Here is a 15,922-nt window from a genome sequence, read left to right as displayed (position 1 = left end):
TTGTGACGGTTTTGAGTAATCACTAGTCTGCTGCTAAGAGATTTCTGCTGTATTTTAAGGCAATGCTTTTTTTTAAAGCACATGGACAGGCCCTGCTTGGAGCCCAGCCCAGAGCATCTCTTCGGTACTCATATCCATTCAGTCCCTTATGACCGAGAACCCATATCACAATGAGCCAGGTTTTGAACAGGTGAGCTGAAGTATCTTTTAATATTGGTAAACATTTGAGATCTGCTTATATATTTGTAATTTTGATTTAAAAATAAAAACTGTTGCTTTTAAGGGGAAGTTGGATAAGTACATGAGGGAGAAAGGAATAGAAGGATCTGCTGCTGATAGATGAAATAGGGTGAGAGCAGGTTCAGGAGGTGCATTTCAGTTGGGTTAGATGGGCTGTTTCTGTGCAGTATGTAACACTAACATGCTTATGTCTTCAAAGATTCTTGGTGATCTCCACTGAGCTGGGATTTGTAAAAGGAATGCAGCTACATGATTGATAAACTTTTGAGTTAGAAATTTCTGTCAATCCGACCATTGGTACTAATCTGTGGTTTCAAAAAATCCTGCGCTTCCCCTTGTCTGTAAGTTTATCCAGTGTGATATTGAACTGTAGAGGACAAGACAGTTTCTGGTTCCAGTCAGCAACTGTACCAAGTTTGCTGGTCCCAGCAGGGCTAATGGTTGAAGTGCTTCCTAGATATCATGTGTTTGCGAAAGGAAAATCATCTAGGGTTTCTGGTCATTATATGGTGACCTCTGCTGGAGGAGTGCTTGGGTTAAAGGCATGATTGTATTCAGTGGTGCATTTTTTATTTAAATAGCTGTCACCATCCGCCATCAAGACTCACATGTGAGTAATAACCACGTGGATGAGGCACTCGGGCCTACTGCTACCCATATAAACATCTTCCAGCAATGGCTTAACGTCTTCACGAGGGAAGGGCGAAAAGTAAAGATCTTGTTTCATAGTTGGTGGGCTTAGTTTCACATCTGTAATTCACGCGAGGTATTCCTACTGTTCCCTTAACAAGAGCATCCTGCCATATTGGTATATGGTATCCCACTCGCAAACCCAGTAACACCTTTGGTCTTTTTTTTCGAACCGCCTACTTTTGCCCCGCCACCCGCACTCTTGATTGCTATCGAGCCTTCCTCTGAAGGATCGTGTCTGTCGGCTTCAGTTTGCCTGGGCTAAGGAGAAGGGTGAAATCTCAGCCGGGGATTGCGATCCTGAATGCTTTCCCGTTTGTGCGTGCACCCATGTATGGCCAGGATTGAACTTGCTATGATGGCCCCAGTGGTCAAATAGCCTACCAGCACTGTCTGGAAGATTGATCACATGGAGAGGCCATTGAAATCCTAACCCTAGCGTCAGCGGAGAAAACTGGAGGGGAAAGGGAATGTGCTGGGTAACAAATATTTTAAGATATATTTGTGTGCATCATCTGTAAAATTGCAAAAAAAAACTTTACTCTTTAGGAGAGGCATCCTGGAGATAGTAAAAACTACAATGAGTGCATACGACATGAATCTATCAGAGTAGCCGTTTGCGACATGTTAGATGGCAAGTGTCCGTGCCCAGATGCACTAAGGTAAGTCATGCATTGCACTAATGGGTATAACTTTTTTCAGATTTATTCTTTCATGGGATGTGGATATTGCTGGCAAGGCCCTTGACAAAATGAGTGGCTTGCTTGGCCATTTCGGAGGACAGTTAAGAGTCAACCACATTGCTGCGGGCCTGGAGTCTCATGTAGGATGACAGATTTCATTCCCTAAAGGATGTTAGTGAACGAGTTGGGTTTTTACAGCAATTGATAGTTTTATGGCACCATTACTGAGACCAGCTTTCAATTCCAGATTTTATTAATTAAATTTAAATTCTACCAGCTGTTGTGGGATTTGAGCCTGTGTCCCCAGGGCATTATCTTGTGCCACTGGATTACTAGTTCTACTATGCCACCATCTCCTCTATGTTAGCTTACCATCCACTGCAGTATTGAATCTAGACTTGTCTCGCATAGTAAATCCATTCAAATCTGTGCAAAAATGAATTGGCTTAATAGATGTTCAAAATTATGAGGGGCTTTGATAAGTGCAGAGAGGGAGAAACTGTTTCCACTGGCAGGAGGGTCAGTAACGGAAGGACACAGATTTAAGATAATTAGCAAACAAAGGGGAAATGAACATTTTTTAACGCAGCGAGTGGTTGTGTTCTGGAATGCACTGCCTTAAAGGGTTATGGAAGCAAATTCAATAGTAATTTTCCAAAGGGAATTAACTATATACTCAAAAAAGAAATTTGTGGGGCTATGGGGAAAGAACAGGGGGAGGGGTGGGACTTATTGGATGGCTCTTTCAAAGAGAAAGCACAGGGCACAGTGGGCTGAAAGGTTCCTGTGCTTTATCATTCAATTATTTGAAGTGACTAGTTCACTGTTTTGGTATAGTGACACTTTCCCACTGAAACATTTCAGAATTCTCCATTACTTTCAAGAGGAATTGTTTATGGATGTTTATTCTGTGGGTGGAGGTGAAGGAGGTAGTAGAGAATAACTGAACTGTCACAATGACACTTTTCCAGTGAACTCTGTACAGTCAGCTGCATTTAAATCAGATGCACATGTAGCAAGCAATCAGTTAAATGTGGGCAAATTGTCAAAACCCAAAGCAATACTTTAAATCTTTGATTTTTAACTGGAATTGTAGTTGCTTTTGACAAGAAAAAGGTGGAACAGCTGTACAGAAAGAAGAATTTTCATTTGTACAGTATTCTGTCACATCCTTTGCATCTCAGGCTTCATAGTACACGGGGCTTCGGCTTAGTATCCCATCTGAAAGGTGACTCCTCCAACGATGCAACGTGCTTTCGCAACACTGCTTGGATATTGTGCTCAAGTCTCTGGAGTGGGGTTTGAACACAGAACCTTCTGATTCAAATAAGAGTGTGCTATTCACTACTTGGAATGGGCGGTCTGTCTTATGAAAAAATATTGGACAGGCTAGACTCGTATCTGCTGGAACTTAGAAGAGTAAGAGGCGACTTGATGGAAGCATAGAAGATTCTGAGGGGTCTTGACAGGGTGGATGTGGAAAGGTTGTTTCCCCTTGTGGGAGAATCTAGAACTAGAGGTCACTGTTTAAAAATAAGGGGTCGCCCATTTAAGACAGATGGAGACATTTTTTTCCCTGAGTGTATGAGTCTTTGGATTTCCCTTCCTCAAAAGGCGGTGGAAGCAGAGTCTTTGAATATTTTTAAGGCAGAGGTAGATAGATTCTTGATAAGCAAGGGGGTGGAAGGTTATCGGGGGTAGGTGGAAATGTGGAGTAATCAGTTCAGCCATGAACTTACTGAATGGCGGAGCAGGCTCGAAGGGCCGAGTGGCTTACTCTTCCTATTTCGTATGTTCACTAAGCATTACTGACACTGTGTTCAGAAAGCAAATTACAGTATCTAGCACATGACTTCCAGTATATTACACAGCTTCTTCATGCAGCCACCTCCTGCCTGTTCAAACATGTTGCTGAGGACGGCGCATGTCTAGTTTGTGCAGTAGTCATCTGTTTTTGCATTCAGTGCACAGGGAACAGGATTTGAAGCAAGTTTCACCAGTCAGTGGATGGCTCTATAATGCATTCTAAAATCCTGTGCTAGGAGAAGAAAGCTTTAATCTCTGACTTTAAAAAGAACTGTGAAGCCTCATGGCCTGCTTTTTGCAATTCGCTCCTGTTCCTGAACAAAGTGGCAATTACTGTAGCTGATATTGAGTTCCTCATCTTTCTACTGGCAGCTCCTGGCTGCATTGTGAAGTTCTGCAGTATTTTTAAACTTTATACTCAGTAAAGAAAGCTTTCAATCTTTGTCCTTCCATTTTCAAAGCTCAGAGGGATATTGTATACAGCTGATTAGAACAGACAAATTCTCAAATTTTGCCTTTTAAGAACAGCTTACACTATTCAGTTAACATTGTATGACTGAAGCACAGCTCAGGGTCCAGCTTGAGCTAAGCTACAAACTACATATACAGTCATCACCAGACTACCTACTTCCATTTCCTGAAACATCATCTGCCTCCATCCCTATCTCACTCCACTACTGAAAATCCCTCATCCATGCCTTTGTCACCTTCAGACTCTGCTTTTCCAACACACTTCTTGATAACTCCCAGCACAGCATTCTACATAAGCTCCTGACTCTTCCAGATCTTGCCAGCTACATCCTGTACTGCACAAAGTCCCATTTATTTATCTTGCCTCTCCTTGGCAACCTCCATTGGTTCTCCAGTTTCAAAATCCTTAACCTCATCGACACATTCTTTCAGCCTTGCTCTTTGCTGCCTGCAGCCTGCTCCAGCTCTGCATCATTGCTTTATCTTTCTGCTCTTCCAACTTCAATGTACTGCAACTTCTCCCCCGCCCCTCCCAATCTACCATTGGTAGCTCTATTCAGCTATTAAGCTCACGCATTATGGAACCCCCTCCCCTCCTTGTTACATCCCACCCCAATTTCAAAGACCTCTTCAAAAGAATACTGTTTCAGCAATGTCATGGCCACTTCCATATTCCTTCCTCCTACTCTCGCTCAGGCCTCAAACCCAATTGTGAAGCATTTTGGTGGATTAACAGCATTGTATAAATGTAAGTAGATCTTTAGTTGTGTTTATCACCCAGTCCTCTGCCAAATCAAGTCAAGTAAGCAAAGGCTCATATTAGCGTGTTCAGCCATCATAAATGCATCTGGAATAATGGAGGGCTCTTGGTGAGTAATGAAAGTTGATGGATAATCCAGATTCTTGGATCATGTGGTACAGTAAGGCACTTGGCACGGGAATTAAGCCAAACTAAGTGTAAAAAGCACAGTGAATTTAATCCTTCCTGGCTTTGAGGTTGAGTTATGCTTGGCAGGAGGAGGTTGGTGTTAGCAGCATCTGCAGGGAAGAAATGGCCAACTGAGCATCTGGCTGATAACTGGAATAAGGATATTGGTGATTTTGCATAGGATGGGTCAAAACAGCTAGGATTCTGCCCTCGAAAGACTTGATACAAGGTCGTTAATCAATTATTGAACATTTCTGTTAATAGCTTTTTCACATGATCAGGTTTGCAAATTGGTTAAAAGTCTGTAAATATACAACCTGAAAGATGCATTTTACTGCAGTAAATTATGTTTTATTTCAATATGGATGAACCAACCTGAAATATTCACCAGTGAAACTACTGAATGATAATTGTGATGTTTTCCGTTCACTCAGAAGTGTGATGGAGAAATCTTTCATGGAGTTCTATGATTTCTATGAACTGTCTTGTAAGGACCGGCTTCATCTGCAGGGACAAACCATGCAGGTATCATCATCATCTCTCTACTCGCTCTTGCCTATCACAAATTGTATCTCATCAGATGTATCCTCCATGAGAATTGCCCTGAACTCCCTTCCAGCTTGGCTCCTGACCACTTCTGTCCTCGGCTAAATGATCACTGACTTTGTAAATAGTTCCCTTTTCATGTATGCCATTCCTTCTTCCTCTTTAAAACTTCCATCAGCCGCTACCTTTTATCAAAAGCTAAACTTCAACCAAACTATTCCTAATCCTTTTTTCTTCTCAAGATTAATAGATAAGGGGTTTGCTTACTTAAAATGTACTCCTCAAAACAATAGGGTTCACAGCATTATATGTTAGATGTTCATAGATTTATTAATCATTCAATAACTAATGACAATTAAACAAGTAGTTTAATTTCAGCATTTACAACAAAACCTTCACACATTCCAGTTCTGAACTCTGTGTACTCGCTCAGTCCTTTTGAATTCTGGAGTATCTGTTTCAATGCCCTTTTCTTTTTACTAACCCTTCTGTGTGACAAACCACACATTTCTGCATTACTTAATGCAATTAGCCTTTTCCCTTGTCCCTTGTCCCTTATCAATAACTTTAGTTTTAAAAGTTCTTTTTCCATAGACCAGAACAACTCCCCTGCTTCCTTATGCTACTTACCTTTCTCAGACAGGTTCTTATCTTCAGCAGCTTCCTAACAAAGTAGCCTTCACTGCCTGTTCTATGTACCTGTTTTCCTGCTTCTGAAAAGGTTAATGTCATCCCTTCTGCAGAACTTATCAACTAATTACTGGAATGTTTTTCAATTAGGTTTATTGTCTAAACTGACCATTGCTTTAAGGTCAGAATTCATGAGTTCAGTAGTCACGGCATTTAAATTTACTCATACTTCCTCACTGAACAGACAAAAGCTAACATCACTACAATATAAAGAGATCAGTAGCAATATAACATGAGCAGACTTCAAGACATCTGGGTTAAGCCTTTCCTTACACGATGCTTAATGTGTCATCACCCAGCTCTGCTCATCTCACATCGCTCTCTGCTCAAATTCCATCAGTCTGGTTTCTGTCCTGCTTGTGGCACAAAAATTGCTGTGGTCAAAGTCAGCAGCTGCTTCCTTTCGTCGGGGTGACGACAAAGGATTATCCCTCCTTGACCTCTCTAGCCTTGGATATGATCAGCTACTCCATATTCTACCATCACCTTCTCACTGTTGCACTCCTCTCTCTCCTCAGATAGCCAACGTGTCTTCTGAAATGGCTACTCCTCTCATGGCTGCACCTTCCTTTAGTGTACCCCAACGTTCCAACCTCGTTCCCCTTCCGTTCCTCTGTGACCTTATTTAAAGGAAAGGGATAGCTTCTGCATGTCCACTGACGGCACCAGATTCACCTCTCTGGCACCTACATCTTTTATTCTGCTGTGTGATTGCTTGTTCACTTTGAAATTTTGGATGAGGCAGTGCTGCCTGCAACTTACCATTAACAAGATTAATTAAAGCCATTTTGGTAGGGTGCAGAGTTTCCAACAGAACCCAATCTACCACAATTCCATTCCTGTTTCTGGCTGCTGATTGCAACTGAGCCCAACACAACCACAGGTCCTGTTTAACCTGAGCTTTGGATCCCCATATCTTATCCGTTCTGAACACCTATTTCCATCAATGCCTGTAATGCCACCTACCTCTGTCCATACTCCTCTACCACCACCACCGAAACTCCTTCATCTTATGACTCAATTTCTCCAATGTTCTCACTGGCTCTGAAAAACCTGCAAATCATTTAAAACACCACTGTTCATAACTCCTCCTGTGCTACAACATAAACAGCAAATACTGGAAATACTCAAGTCGGCAGCATTTATGGAGACATCTCTCCATGAACCTACCTTACCTGAGTAATTCCAGCCTTTCGTCTTTGTTTAGTTCCAACATTCCTGCAGTTTTTTTGCTTTCTCGTGTTGTTTACTAAATCCTGCTCAGCAGCCGCCCCTGTCGTCTTCGTGAAGTTACATTTCCCCCAAAAACATTCAAATCCTTGTCTTCATTTACAAATCCCTCATGGCCTTTTCTCCTCTTATCTCCCTACCTCACCAATCTCCCCCTGTCCCACGTCACAGCTCACAAGCAGTGCTCTGCCCATCCTGACCTGCATTGTTTAAAATATTCACTGCAGTCTGTAAATCTGTGTATTTATATAGTGATCATCACTTGAGCAGTGCCTGTAAAACACATCAATAAAACTAGACCGTTCTGGTCATATGGATCAGGAGCATAAAATTAGTGAAAGCCAAAACTAGTCAAATTCTGTTGAGCAAGTTAGGGTGTGATTTGAAATTGAGATGTTAACATTGTTAGAGGTAAGAAAGTGTTAGGACCTCTTTTTGTTTAAAGTATTACTAATTTTTATAGAAAAAATAACAGGCTAGGCAAAATTTGTTCTAAAAATGCACTGTAAAATACCTCCTGTTTCCTCTTGCAGGATCCTTTTGGGGAGCGGCGAGGTCATTTTGATTATCAGACCTTACTGAATCGCCTGCAGGCCATAAGACAGCGATTGAAAAAGAAAAATGAAGAGGAAGCAATAGAGCCAGACTCTGACAGCAGCTCTTCAGGAACCGAGCAAGACAGTCAAGGCATCTCCCACCCCTAGAATACGAACACTGGGACAGGCCATGTCTGTGATGGTGAGGATCCAAGGGAAGCTGGGCTGTAGCTCGGGCATCCAAGGGCGAGACCCCTCGCATGGTTTTGTATATAGACCAAAGATCTGGCATCTTTGTGGGCAGCCTGTTTTACTCAGCTTTCGCTTTGTAATGGTAGAAAGGAGAGAGAGAATTGGCTTGACTAAGAATCACTTGATTATAATTTTTTAAAAAACATTTTAGCTCTCCAATCCATACTTTTTTTTGCAGGGCGCTGGTTTCACTGTAAAGGGTTGCTCTATAATGCCCAGTTTACCCCACAAGGTTTAGCCTTGTGCCTCATCCATATCAGTATAACCACCTGTAGAAGACAGTGTGGATGTTTGAGTTTTTTTTATACTGAGATATACATGGGAACACCTCTGGAGACCATCTCTGGTGTGATGAGAACGTCCAAGTATTCATGGGTCGAAGAGTAACAAGTTCAGCCATCTTGCAGCAGCACCATGTAGAGGGGTACCCTTAGGCTGGTGTCTGTCAACTGTGTTTATATGTTAACCTCAAATCTACAGAATTAATTTACTCCATATAAAAACTTTTCTTGAGTATGTTGTCAGATCTGTTGCAAATTAATACCTGTTTTAAAAGACCCTTTGATCTTGCTAACAGATTCCAACGCTCTTTCGTTAAATACAAGGCAAGTGATGCAACTTCAAAGAAAAACTGTTTACTAAAGGGCTGCTTTTTATAAGCGTCCATATTAATGACATTTGATTGTAAAAGTTTAAATGTTCCTTTAGTGGACAATAGCTCCTCACTTTTAACTCGCTTGGATAAAACTTGCATTATTCATGTTTCTCTTTATGGAGGATTTCTGTAAAAGTCACCAAGCACACCCCTCACTGACCTATGATGTAGTTTGTGTTTATGGTTCCCTCCTAGCAGAGTACAAACTTTAAAGAAAAAAAGGACAGAGTCTTAAACCATATTTTTTAAAGGGAGCTGTCTACTGTGCTATATAACCAATCACCCACTTGAGAAAGACTTAATCTGACATTCAGTGCAGTTTGACAACTTTATTCCACAAATAGAGATTGGCAAATATAAATGTAAAAAGCTTAGTGAATTTGTCACAGCCTGAGTTCTAATCACATGTATTGTATAATAATAATTAACTCTGTACCAGGTGGCTGCAAATTATGTAGACAAGTAACTTGTTCTGGGCTCCTTTACCCATACTTAGTAAAAGGTTTGTATGGGGAGAGGGGGCATGGAGAATTCAGTGGGAACAACAATAAAGACTCAACTAAGAGCAACTTAGGTTAACTTTTAGAAAAATCTGTTTTAAAAAAAAAATCCTCTTAATCAGTTGTCTTAACGTCTTGCATTTTGTGTTTTTAGGGCAGATGATCTCCTTTCACATCTCTAGATCAAATTTAGAGATGGTTTGTGGTCATATTGAATGCATTTCTGGTGCAGCAATGCACTATTCAATTTGTTTTATACTGACTTAAAGCTTGAGGTAAATATGTATCTTTTTTCACATAGTTTGGCCTACATACTACGCCAGTGAGGTCCCCCCACTTTGTCTGCTGAGTTCCTAGTGTTACCCCCTCACACTCTCAAATGCAGGTTCAAATACAGTCCAAGAAAAGGAACTGCGAAGCTGCCATTTTATAGCCTCAGTAAGTGACCTCAGTCCAATCCACAGTTGGTGTCTTTTTAACCTGATTGACTCTCTGTCCATTCAGGATTTGCTAGTTGGGTGAATAATATAACCTGATGCCTGCAAATCTCGGGCAAACTTTTAAAATGTGGTTGTAGATCCTGCTTGGACAAAGCCTGACGTCACCATAAATAATTGCCACACCCAATCAAATAATTCTTAATACTGATGGTAAAGATTTCACTCTCCCTTCCTTGCTTCACTAAGCAGGGTGGGGTTTTTTAAACTGTTAAGTACTTTTTCATTTTTATAAACTTCTGTGTGTCTCCCATTCATGACTCCTAGGAGGACAAGCCCGTTTTTGCTTCGTGAGTGTCCATTTGAAGGGTGGAAAGTTTGACCACTCTGCATGGCCCAACCTTGTAGTTTGACAAAATGGCAGCTGGTGAAATAGAGCTTGTCAGAATATCCGATGAGAAAAACACTCTGAATTTGGGAGACTGATGCTACGTTACGAGGTCTTGACACGCTACCTCCAGTCCCTCCCAGTACAGCTCAGTCCCAGCTTCAGTTTTGTTTCTTTGTCCAGGGATTGTAGATGGGAAAAGTTTTAGAGAACATCAGAATAGGCATGTTACGGGGTTTATTTCATGAGTGTGATAAGATCAGAAAAGAGGATCACTGACAGCAATGAAATCTATCCCTCCCTCTTTTGGTAGTGATGTTAGTTCCTGCGTCCTCTCCCTTGCAATCATAGCCTCCCCAAACCTTGCTCCCAGGTCCTCTAGTTTTGGTCCTTTGAGCTAATCACTAGAAATCTAAGATATCTGGAGCATTGTACCTGATGCCCCAGTGCTATGATACCACACTTTATATTCCTGAGGCACAGCACCATTGCTGTATTCTACAGTCATAGATCTTTAAAGAAAAGTTTTCATGCCAATATTTTACGTGTGCAAAGTGATGAGGTCTAGGGTACCTAATAAGTGGTCCAAGCCTGACTACAATATTAGCGTGTGGCGTAATGTCACAGCAGGCACGGGCAAGAGTTGCTCATCTATCAGCTCATATCCACTGGTCTGATTTACGGCAAGTCCAAGCACAGGAAAACAGAAACAGGAGCCAGCTTCACATGAGGTGAACTTCAGAAAAAGAGACACTGATTTTGTTTTCTTTACTGCTGAAATGTTCTGAGCAGTTAAGTAGCTCCTCACTCCTGCAACTGATAATTAATGCCCAATATTGCTGTCCGTCAAGCAATCTAAAACAAATTTTGAAATGGTTCAGCACAAACCTTTGACTAAAGAGTAATAATGGCTTAAAATCTCCTGTTTTATGCTTTAAATATTAGTGCTTACTCCCATTTCTGGAAGCTCTGTAATCATATTCCTGCCATTAACTAAAAAAAATCTAACCCATTGTTTACATGAGTTAGAGCAATCTAATTGTTAACCATCTCTAAATAATTTGCTGCTTTGTAACGCCAGATTCTATTCATGATTATTAACCCATTTGTTGCCATGTCGAAGTAATGTCATCACTCTCACACAAGCCATGTGAAAACAAGAACGATTGTGCAATTACGTGCATTTTGGTTTGTGCTGGTGAGAGGTTAAACTGTAAAGAGACAAACCTTAAAGTTTTCCTTGCATGTAAATAATCTAAACATTTGGTTCATTTTTCATAGAATCGAATAAACATTTAGTTTGACTGTTTCAGCATAATTAGCTGCAAAGAAACTTCCAGCCATGAGGCAAAGAGGGGTATGATTTAGTGCTGGGAGTTTAGCTGCTGATTTGTATATTAATATTATAAGCCATTTCTGCACAGCTTGTAATCACACTGCAAACTGATCAATAGAACTTCTTTAAAATTAAATCTCAGCTCACTATATTACTGGAAGAATTTGTGACAGCATTGCTGGGAGATTACTGCAAACATACTGTTGCAAGTGTTTACAACTTGTAGTCACTCCACTGGTCATACTTTGTGTGGCACAGTACTGGGAGGGTCCTTGGCCAGTACCCATTGAGGCTGATCTCGCTGCTACAATTGGTTTCGGCACCCCTGTCTAGGAATGACAAACAGCTTGGCAGCTGTTGCAATCCTGGATCAGGGACCCAGCGATTCCTGCCAGAAAGTGAGTGTCATGTGAGCACACAGATTGGGTACAGCTACAGTGCCCCAGCAAGATGAAATAGGAGGGCTTACATAGGAATTGCAAGGTGTGCAAGGCAGACTGAGTGGAACTGCTCCCAGTGTTATTTAATGCTCTACAGTTTTGGTTAAAATTTACAATGACTCATTAGCCCCAAACTACCAAAATATTGGCTGGAGTAATTTTTAACGGTCATTGCAAATCTCTACAAGATGGCAGTGTGTTAAACTATTGTTACTTATTCTACGAACTGTGGCTGGATTTGATACCATGGACTTAGTTCAAGTAAGCAGCTCTGGACATGTTTGGGAGTCAGTAGCTTTCTGAGATTTGTTGTCTTTGATACTTGTGTGAATGGGTGATCCAGGATGAGTGAGGCTTGGGGTATTCTGATTGACTTCAGGAGATCAGTCATCCCTTTTGATGTTTCTTATTGAAGAATATCAGTTACCATATGGCATCATACAGCTCAGGCTTATCACTGAACATTTCTATTTCAAGTGGCCCAAAATTTCGATGTTCAGCACCAAGGACCACGCAGTTATAATGAATGTGACATGAATCGTTCATTAAAGGTTACCCAAGAGGCAGTATTACACTGATCTGCAGCCCTTGTCAGTCATCCTAGGCTGATCTTGAGTATCTTCTCAATGATGTTTATGTTCTACAGGCCTCCAGAGCCCTGCACATGTATAAAGTCCTTAGGTGTTGAAGGTTGTCTAACGTTTGTGGCAAATGACTTGGAGCTTGACATATCAAGACGTAACATCACTTTTCTTTCTCTCTAACTGATGTTTCCTCTAACTTAAAACAGTTTGATGAGCTCTCCTGCCCTGTTCAGTAGGTAAATACGCCTGCCACTGTGGACCAGAGGTGCCCTGGGTCCAATTCATCCTATGTAGCGAGTTAGCTGATTCCAGCCTTTGCAACAGTTCGCATACTACCTCAGCATCTGTTTTCCCCACCCCTCACCCAATCAACCACTGGTTCTGTTCCTGATCAGTGTTCAGAAGCCCCTGCTGGAAAGTGCACACTTGTGGAGTTTGGGTGAGGACTGGTTCAGGTGTGATGCACTCCAAAGTCAAGCAGCCTGCAATTTGCCCATTACAATTGGCATCTTGGCAAGATACAAAGGGAGACTATGCTGCTTGGCAACCATTCCCAATAAGTGTTTGGTGCTTTCAGCAAAGGAGGTGGGGTAAAGTTGGATGGGGGACTGTTTTGTGGACATATCATGTCTGGTATATATCTAAATCCCTAAAAATTAAACCGCATCAGAGGATATATCCAGGTGAGATGATGGCTGTTCTTGTCCTTCTCAATCAGTGTTAATAAGTACACGCCTTGCTTTGCCCCTCTAAGTGGATAGATTTTATATAAAAACATAATAGAACAACAAAGTCACTTTCTGGTTGAGAGAGTTCTGATTAGAACGGTTGGTGTTCCCAGTCAGATTCCTCCATAATGAATTCCACTTTGTTTCCCAAGGCTTTGAGCTGGTATCAGAACACTTTAGCAGCCTCATGGAAGATCTCTGTCAGGATGGTGGCCAGGGATCCTCTGTACACTATTTTACTGCAAAAACATGTTATCACAGAATTTACATTGCGATGTGTGTATTTTATAACGTACTGTCATGACTCAGGCACCTACGCACACGCATAACGAAACAGAAACATAGTCCGATAAAGGAAGGTAGGGATGTGACTCCACTTTCAGTTCATAGCTAGTTTACACTGCACATACCCAAATCCAAGCCTGTTACAAACACAACAGAACCTCTCGCAGTAAATCTCACTTGCAATGGAAATGTTTAACTATACCCAGAACTGGTTCATCAATCAATGTAGTTACTGACTTCAATCCAGCACTGGTGCTGCCTTTCTCCTGCTTTCAAGCAGGTTTGTCCTTCAGATCTGAAACCAGCTATGTATTAAAGCAAGTGTTCGCTTGACTCTACCCTCTAGGGACAAATGCTTTTAACAATATAATTTAATATGATTGGTCAGTTACTAGATTAACATACTGTTTGACTAGTCCAACAGAGTTCTGATCATTTATGAGGATTATTGCATTGCCATGAAAGGATAAAAGATTGGTACTCTTCAATTTTCACTGAATAGTGATTAGTTTCAGGGCTGTTGATCCATTCATTTCAAGCAGTAATTTGTCAAACTGGAATTTTATTATACTAAATGTATTGAAGGGTGTAGCTCCATGTTTGTTAGCAAGTAGCATTCAGAATACAGGTCAGTTCCATTTGTAACCAAAAGGCTTGTATGAGTATTGTCTGCTACAGAAATGCAGTATCTCAGAACAGGATAACCAACATTGCATTAACGGGCTTAACTTTTGACACATGACCTCCAGTAGAATGTGAAGGATGGGGGTTGCAGTGGAAGAGAAAGTTGAAAAATTTAATGCCAAAGCATTGCCCCAGGACATATGTTCATCAGGATAACGTTGAAACATACTGGTTGGGATTTAACCAAGTATTATAGTATGCTGTATCTCCTTGGAAACTACTGATGAACCACCAGAATTCACCCAGGACACAAGTTCTGTATTTCAGTCATCTCTGGTACTGCTTGTTCTGTTTGAGTCATGCATTTAATATTGTTACTGGTGACAAGTTTGTTTCATTTTGATGTGAACTCTATGGGCCTCACCTTAAACTGTGGTGCACAACTGTTTCCGATTGCCACACCAGGCAATACCGCAAATAGTCACCGCCTGTGACTCTTTGACAGCCACCAGGGGGAAGTTCCCAAGGCTGGCGATGGTGGAGTGCAATCTCAAGAGAGCACCATGTGCATGGAACTATGAGTATAGTTAACATGAGAAATATTTCTTGTTTAAAAGGGAGGCTCCACTTTTTAAAAGGCTTAAAACCAGCATTCCATCCCACAACCAGGGAGGACATGAAGTTCATTTCAGCCAGATTGGCCAGGGTTTTTCCCCAGGACACTGCCTTCCATTGGTGTACTTTGATTCCCCACCCCCCCCCCCCCCCCCCCCACCTCCCTACAACAATTGGATGTTGTCTTTCACTTTTTGCTGTAAAACCCAGTTGCAGGGATTTTATTGCAATATTGTCCAACATTTGATATCTGGTCTAAACTTGGATGGATAAATGTGGGATGATACTGGGCCATTCAGAGCAGGATGTTCTCTGATTCATCCCCTGGTTTGAGTGGAATTGCCAGTAATTAATTGGCTTCTGTCCTCAGCCAGCCTTCACATCCCCAGTCACACACTAGTGGTACCTGTTGGAAATGTGCTTGTATGTCAGGCAATAAGAGGCACTCTCCCACCAGTGACGGCAGCGTGTTTGGCCAACAGCGGAGCACAACAGTCACAGCGAAAGCTTAAACCATGATCAGTGTCCATTTGCAGGAGGTACTGGATGAGCTCCTAGTGTCTGTGAGCTGCACCTCAGCAATGAGTCAGGAGAGATTTGAGAAAATGAAAATACCGTCTGAGGTAAGAATTTATGTAAAGCACGGCTGCTTTAGTAGATTTTTAAAAAGTGGTTTGTCCTACCTTGGTGTCTCATGTTACCTACACATCATTGTCATGATGCCTTGTAAGAGAGGCCATGTGGACCAGATATAGCACTGGACCGTGTGGGTGTCTGTGTTAGTTCTTGTCTCTACTCATCTCCCCTCTTCCTCTAGTGAAGGACTCCCATATATGGTGGGTGGTAATTCACCAGCTTTTCGTGACACCCCTGAAGTGGGTACTGGGTATAATTTTCCTGTTGGATTACTCACCATAGGTTATATACACATATGTTAGTGAGCTGGTACTTTATTCAAGGTAACAGGATGGAGGGGTAAAGTACCAGTGAATTGACAATCCAGTATTGCTGGTTGGGCTGGGCTATGACACCAAATTAACAGATGCAGGTAAAGACTGTCTAATCGTGGTTAACAACTAATATGCAAACTAGGAAAAAGCACTGATGTTTATATTGTTTCATATTGTATATAAATGACAATTCAAATTTTTGGTGCAATAAAATTTGCTGATGGCAGAAAATTTACTAAATTGTATGATTCTCGTACTTTGCTTCATTTGCAAACAGCACAGTGGGGAGGGGCCAGTGGGATTTTTAA

The 15,922-nt window shown here is 41.5% G+C and overlaps 1 protein-coding gene across 2 annotated transcripts in view; it reads left to right on the top strand.

Moving 5' to 3' along the window:
- ube2z (ubiquitin-conjugating enzyme E2Z) overlaps window positions 1-15,854 on the top strand; it is a 45,468-nt gene extending 29,614 nt beyond the window's left edge. For both annotated transcript variants that reach the window (XM_068013588.1, XM_068013587.1), the window contains exons 4-7: window positions 79-190; window positions 1,480-1,592; window positions 5,253-5,343; window positions 7,818-15,854. In XM_068013588.1, coding sequence (XP_067869689.1) covers window positions 79-190; window positions 1,480-1,592; window positions 5,253-5,343; window positions 7,818-7,988 — 487 coding nt within the window. In that variant the 3' untranslated portion in view covers window positions 7,989-15,854. The remainder of the gene's footprint in view (window positions 1-78; window positions 191-1,479; window positions 1,593-5,252; window positions 5,344-7,817) is intronic.
- Window positions 15,855-15,922: the final 68 nt, after the last annotated feature.

Source organism: Heterodontus francisci, chromosome 33 (genome assembly GCF_036365525.1).
Source record: "Heterodontus francisci isolate sHetFra1 chromosome 33, sHetFra1.hap1, whole genome shotgun sequence".
In the NCBI taxonomy this organism is placed as follows: Eukaryota; Metazoa; Chordata; class Chondrichthyes; order Heterodontiformes; family Heterodontidae; genus Heterodontus; species Heterodontus francisci.
Note: the sequence above shows the minus strand (reverse complement) of the source record. Positions and strands in the feature narration are given on the sequence as shown.